At 48.4% G+C, this 7,005-nt stretch overlaps 2 protein-coding genes across 2 annotated transcripts; both read right to left on the reverse strand.

Moving 5' to 3' along the window:
- Positions 1-2,387: 2,387 nt before the first annotated feature.
- LOC133891711 (protein PELPK1-like) lies at positions 2,388-3,172 on the reverse strand. The gene has a single exon (XM_062332449.1). It carries the CDS (start codon positions 3,107-3,109, stop codon positions 2,552-2,554), a length of 558 nt encoding a protein of 185 aa, XP_062188433.1. The 5' UTR covers positions 3,110-3,172; the 3' UTR covers positions 2,388-2,551.
- A 2,215-nt stretch (positions 3,173-5,387) lies between these two features.
- LOC133891710 (protein PELPK1-like) lies at positions 5,388-6,359 on the reverse strand. Its single transcript, XM_062332448.1, has one exon. The coding sequence runs from the start codon at positions 6,290-6,292 to the stop codon at positions 5,612-5,614; it is 681 nt and encodes a 226-aa protein (XP_062188432.1). The 5' UTR covers positions 6,293-6,359; the 3' UTR covers positions 5,388-5,611.
- Between the last annotated feature and the right edge of the window lie 646 nt (positions 6,360-7,005).

Raw genomic sequence — 7,005 nt, forward strand, 5'->3', positions numbered from 1 at the left:
GGCACTATCCAATTGTATCCAATTCATTTTCACCCGTATGTCTCGTGCATGCACGTGTTGTCTTTACGAACCGTTTGCAAGCAATTGGTAGGCCACCGATCGATCGAGCTGCATTTTAACTGGGGCTGTCAGTTGCTGTTTTCTGATCTAAATTAGTCTACGGTTTTGGTTGAGAAAGAGTGATCAGGTTGGTGCCCGCGTGATGGACCCATGTGGCGATTTCTAGTGCAGATCAACGCGCGTTGATGCAAGTGCACACGACTGCTGTTAGGTCATGCTCACACGAGATGATTCTTGGTTTCAAAAAAAAAAAAAAAAACTAGATTGTTCAAGTTAGCTGCTAGAGTCGTGCATACAGTTCAACAATTCGTACTAAGAAATAATGTACCCATACTGTGTACCGTAAGTGATGATGGTAACTTACTGTACAATTGAAAATGAAAGGAGTAGATTCTTCTATATGTTGAGGCTGCACAATTGAAAATGAAAGGAGTATATTCGTGTTGAAAACTAGTTTCAAAACACTATTTGTTTTTCTGGTCTAAATAATACTATTTTTCTATTTGTTATATATATAGTACAATAGAAATCAGTTGCTAACTAAAGTACTATTTTGGGATCTTGTTGATGTTTTAAACAACTCCTTTTTGTCACCTGTGGAGCAGCTCTGCCACATGTATTTTCCTTTTTGTATTCAAGACAGGTATATGGTCCTTCACAAATTTAATGACTGTATTAATTTGTAATATACTCCCAAAAATATTCCTAAAATTCTTAAGCAGTTTTATGCCAATGTTAACATATGCATACTGTGAAGAGTGTGGAGATTACAAAGAACTCTTTATTGAATAAGATACAATATTAACATAAGATAAAGATATCTACACTACTACCGAACTAGTTATAAGTGACAGCTCATCAGTATCGGTTCGATCAAAACCGACACTGATAAAGTATCACTGCGGCTTCATAGCAAAACCAAACATCCACCCATCTATTCAGACAAAAACCGGTACTGATAACTAGTATCATTGCCGGTTCATATTACGAACCGACAGTGATATACTCTTGAATCCGAAGTTTCATTTCCATGCTGTTTTGGCGCATCAATCTTCGCGTCCATTGACTCTCTCTCCCTCATCTCTTCGCACTAGTGTCTGGCTCTCTCTCTCGCTCTCCCCCACCGTAGCCGGCCCTGCTCCTCTCCCACCCCCGCCATAGCCGGTCATCCCCTTCTCCCTCCTAGGCGGATGGATCCAAGCGAGGTGGCGGAGGGATCCAGGGCGAGCATGTGCGGCGGTCGAACGGCGACCGAGTGGGAGCTGTGGCCAAGCGAGAGCGGCGACTGAGCTGTGGCCAAGTGGGAGCGGCAGCCAAGCGGTGGCCAAGCGGCGATCGAACTGCCATGTTATCTTGTGCATGTGCTGTGGCGGCAACCTTCGAGCCACCATGTTATCATGTTTTGTAAGTGTGCCCGGCAGTGCCCAACGGGAGCGGCGGCGGGAGCGACATCCAAGCTAGCTTGATTCCAAGCCGGCTCGGATGACGTCCCCGCCACTGTCAATTCTCCTTTTTTATTCTCTGGAAATGGCAACAGTGCCAGGTGATCAACTGACACTGATAGTATCTGACTATCAGTGCTGAGTAAATAGTGTCAGTTGAAAAATCGACAGTGAAACCATTTTCAACCAGCACTGATATGCCTTTTTTAGTAGTGACAGATGAAACGTGGGATACACATGTGTAGAACGTTTTAAGAAATAGCAACTATATTCTATGGAGATCATATGCCATTATATATACATATACATATGAGCAGGGGTAGATCCAGAGGGAGCCCCTAGCCCCCTACTGCTTCGTAATCAGTGGAAGCCCCCTTGAGCCCCCCAACAATTATGTTGCCATGGATGAGGGAGAGGAAGAAGAAAATAGAGGAAGACGGTGAAAAGGAGGAAGAGGAAGCGGGAGAAGAAGAGGGAGGGAGAGAGAGGTGGACGAGCCTCATATCTGGCTCCTTTGTATCCGTCACTGTAGGTGAACAATATAAAAAAATCACTTATAACATAGAGATATTACACATACTATATATATATATATATATATATATATATATATATATATGGGAAAATATTCAGTGCAATTTCATACACATCTATTAATTGGGAAGAAGATTTCTTCCCGATTTGTCAGTTTCATATCTCACGAACTAAATCGAGTTTAGTCTTAAATTTTTTATATGCATGTGTGTCACCACCTCATGTACATATGTGATAATTTCCCGAATTTTTCGGTGCATCTAAACATGTTTTTTAGGTGGGTTTTCACGCTTTCACAGAGAGGGAGGTTTGCACTGAATATATATATACACACACACAAAAAACAATACATACACTACATCATCATCCATCAAAAAAACAAAGCAGCAGCACCATACTCTATTGTAACATCACGCTCCTGGCTAATCGCAGGCAAACATCACATTTTACACCATATCATAGGCACATGTATAGAAAGTTTTTATTAATACTGCGGCAAGACGGATGCAATCCAATCATGGCTTGGTCTCTGGCACCGGGTAGTGGGTCTCGGGCTTCGGTGGCAGCTCGTGCTTTGGCACCTCCGGCACGTCCGGGTGGGGCAGCTCCGGCACGGTGGGGTGAGGAGGCAGTTCCGGCTTCGGCGGCTTCGGCAGCTCCGGCACAGCGGAGTGCGCCGGCACCTCGGGCTTTGGTAGTTCAGGCTCGGTGGGGTGAGGAGGCAGCTCTGGCACGGCAGGGTAATGTGGCGCCTCGGGTTTGGGCAGCTCTGGCTCGGTGGGGTGGGGCGGCAGTTCAGGCTTTGGGAGCTCCGGCACGGCGGGGTGCGCCGGCACTTCGGGCTTTGGCAGCTCCGGCACGGTGGTGTGAGGAGGCAGTTCGGGCTTTGGCAACTCTGGCACGACGGGATGCGGCGGCAGTTCGGGCTTTGGCAGTTCCGGCACGGCAGGGTGCGGGTACTCCTCCTTGGGCGGTGCCTCCTCAAGCAACCGTGCCGCGCTGCTCATGCCGCTGCACGAGAGCAGCAGCGCCATGAGGAGGACAAGGGAAGGCATGGTGCTCTTGGTAGCCATGACTAGATGCTTTACACTTGTGACCTATGCGCCTCGAGTCTCAACGAGAGAACTAGATTGTTGTGTGATGGCTGGGAAGGGAGAGATGCCTGGTATTTATAGTGCTGAATGAAACCCTGAGCAGGTGCGTGTGTTTACAGGAGTCTTCTGATCGTTTGGTAACTGGTAGGTCATCTGCATGTCCGTGGTTGTTAAAGTCGGGTCCGTGTGATTTCCCTCTCCTGATCCCAGCTTGTGTATGGCCAAATTGGTTGGGAATATCGAGACCTGAGCGATCTGGTTGGTTTAAGCACCTGCGTCGTGTCTACACGTACGTGTGCGACGTATCTCTTATGTGTTTGGCCACCGGATAACGCAAAGTAAGGAGACGTACATGTCAGAACGACAGACTTAGAAACAGAGTAGCAAGAGCTATAAGTCCATGCTGATGAGATGTTTGGTGTTCGTAGTAGTTCTAAAGCGAGTTGAAAATGACCGCTAGCTGCAGTGAAATATAATGTTCAAAGGCATGTTGGCGTGTGGCCATTTTGCAAACAACTTGCGGTAGCCAACGTATTGCAGTCCTTATATGGTAGCAGCATAGAAACACAGGAAGCTGTTAGCCTCTTAGTTTCTTTATTAATCGTTTTAAGAACATTTCTTAGATAATCATGGTATCCACTTGAATTCATTTGAACCCCCTTTTCTGAGTTTTCTTCCCTGTTCGATGCATTCGGGCTCTTTCTGGGAGCTACGGCCTTAAAGTGTGAAACTGGATGTATTAGACAAGTAGGTCTAACTAGAGCCGGGACTTTGAGCCGTGCTTTTTGGACCGGTCCAAGCATGGCACAGTCCGGTCCAACTCAAGCTCGACCCGTCATGAGCACTGATGGGCCGGTCCCGTTCGGAACAATTTATGGCCCGACCCGGCCCATCATGATTTATGGGTTGGGCCAGGCCTTGATATGGGGTCCAATGAGTGGTCCGACCCGGCACGAACCGTCCCGCGCCACACCCATGCCGACACACGGCGCCAACTCCAACGCCCTCCCGCATCGACACGCGGCGCCAGCTCCAACGCCCTCCCGCGCCGACACACGGCGCCAGCTCCCACGCTGTCCCGCGCCACGCCTGCGCCCGCACCGACATGTGGCGTCACGCCTGAGCCGGCGTGCCCTCACGCGCCTTCCAGCATGGTGGACGAGCGGTGCTGGGTCCGTGCCAGCCCGACCGACGAGGCCCATCGTGCCTTCGTGCGGGGCCTGGGCCTAGCTAAAGATGGCTTGGGCTAGCCCGGCCCGGCACGAATAGTTCCTTGAGTCGTCCTAGCACGGCCCGAAAGGCTCGAGGCCCGAAGGGGCTGGGTCGAGCCGGCCCGACCAGGCCCAAGTCCCACCTCTAGGTCTAACAGACACCTTCATTATGCATGCGAGATCCATCTTTAGGATACACCTGGCGTCCACATGAACTCATTTGAACCCGCTTTTCTGAGTTCTGTTGTCGGTTCGGTGCATTCAGAATTTTTTCGGAGAACTACATCCAAAGTGTGAAACTAGTTGCGTCAGATGAGTGGGTACTATAGATGGGAAATAAATTCTATAAGATCCGGTAAAAAAGACCTTTGCGAAACCCTGATCCACACCATACGTCACGCTGAAAACAGGGTCTTTTGAAAGACTGAGTCATATAAAATTTATCTCCTACTTAATGCCAATATGCATCGATCTATAGGACGCGTGGCGTCCACGAGAATTCATTTGAACCCATTTTCTAAGTTTTGTTCCCGGTGCCACGTTCTAATAACTGTTTGATTTTAGACTGATACCATCAATAGCTGCATTGAACTTTTGTTCTGTGGTTGGTCACATGGCACATATGTGCACTCTACTTTTTTTTTAAGATAATATGAGTAAACCTCTTGGCCTCTGCACCAACAAGAATATGCATACCTCGCCTGCAAGCTTTCAGGTCTCAGGATTAGCATATCCACTCGATCGATTTGGGATTAATACTCGTGTCTCTATTGAGTGGTAAAGTATGTGTCCATGCTACATGAGGTGTTGGATATTCAAGCCTCCATAAATACTGTAGGGCAGCTCTGGCACCTGTATTTCCCCCTTTTTGTATTCAAGACATGTATGGTCCTTCATAAATTTAATGACTCCATTAATTTGTAATATACTCTCAAAAACATATTCCTAAAATTCTTAAGCAGCTTTATGCCAATGTTAACATATGCATACTGTACAGAGTTTGGAGATTAGAAAGAACTCCTTATTGAATAACATACAAAACTTACATAAGATATATAGATGAAACGTGGGTGATACATGAGTAGACCGTGTATATATACATGCAAAACAATACATACACACATCATCCTTCATAAAAAAGAGCAAAGCAGCACCACCATACTCTACTGTAACATCACGCTCCTGGCTAATCGCAGGCAAACATCATATTTCACACCATATCGTACACACAAGCATACAAAGTGTTTATTAATACTGCGATGCAGTCCGCTCATGTCTTGGTCTCTGGCACCGGGTAGTGGGTCTCGGGCTTCGGTGGCAGCTCATGCTTTGGCACCTCCGGCACGTCCGGGTGGGGCAGCTCCGGCACGGTGGGGTGAGGAGGCAGCTCCGGCACAGCGGGGTGCGCCGGCACCTCGGGCTTCGGTAGCTCAGGCTCGGTGGGGTGAGGAGGCAGCTCGGGTTTGGGCAGCTCTGGCACGGCAGGGTAATGTGGCGCCTCGGGCTTGGGCAGCTCCGGCACGGTGGGGTGCGCCGGCACCTCGGCCTTTGGGAACTCCGGCACGGTGGGGTGTGCCGGCACCTCGGGCTTTGGCAGCTCTGGCACTGCAGGGTGCGCAGGCACCTCGGGCTTAGGCATCTCAGGCACGGTTGGGTGAGGCAGGTCGGGCTTCGGGAGCTCTGGCACAACGGGGTGCGGCAACTCGGGCTTCGGAAGCTCTGGGACGGCCGGGTGCGGCGGCAGCTCGGGCTTTGGAAGTTCAGGCACCGTGGGGTGCGGCGGCAGCTCAGGCTTTGGCAGCTCCGGGGCAGGGTGTGGGTACTCCTCCTTTGGCGCCGCCTCCTCCAGCAACCGTGCCGCGCTAATCATGCCGCTGCATGAGAGTAGCAGCGCCATGAGAAGCAGGGAAGAAATGGTATTCTTGGAAGCCATATCGGATGGTTTACACATGCGATCTATGTGCCTCGATCGAGCCTCAACGAGAGAGCTAGATCGTTGTGTGATGCATGGGGAAGGAGAGGAGCCTGGTATTTATAGTGCTCGATGAAAACTTGTGATCACATCGTTTGGTAACTGGTAGGTGATCTGCATCTATGTGGTTGTTAAACTTGGTCCGTGTGATCTTTGATCCCTGCAGGTGTTTGTGTATGCTCTAGTTGGTTGGGAATATTGAGACCTGAGCGATCTGGTTTGTTGAAGCAGCTGCTTTATGGTGCTACACGTGTGCGATGGATCTCATCGATCTGTACATGTTTGGCCACCGAATAACGCAAACTAAGGACTTGCATGTCAAGAATAGACTAGAAACAGGGTGCCATGAGCTATAAGTCTCCATGCTGATGAGATGTTTCGCTTTCGTAGTAGTTCTAAAGCGAGTTGAAAACGACTATAATACCGTGAAATTTTCAAAAGGCCTTCTTTTTCATGTTTATGTAGCCATTTTTAAAAAAACTTACGGTAGCTAACATGCATGCAATCATATATATGGCATGTACCAGCAGTATGGAAACATGGATAGTTGTTAGGTCTTACTCCATAAGTTATGAAATAGAGTGTTTTAAAATACGTGCAGTGAAGAATATAAAACATTTGATATTATACACATGAAGTTGTTAGGAGTTGACACATGAAGATGATATTAGCTGATTTGCCATAAAAACACT

This window comes from Phragmites australis, chromosome 14, assembly GCF_958298935.1.
Source record: "Phragmites australis chromosome 14, lpPhrAust1.1, whole genome shotgun sequence".
NCBI lineage: Eukaryota > Viridiplantae > Streptophyta > Magnoliopsida > Poales > Poaceae > Phragmites > Phragmites australis.

What these genes read in the sequence shown, in the direction of transcription:
- LOC133891710 (XM_062332448.1), bottom strand. Translation starts at nt 6,292, where the DNA reads ATGTGTAAACCATCCGATATGGCTTCCAAGAATACCATTTCTTCCCTG.
- LOC133891711 (XM_062332449.1), bottom strand. Translation starts at nt 3,109, where the DNA reads ATGGCTACCAAGAGCACCATGCCTTCCCTTGTCCTCCTCATGGCGCTG.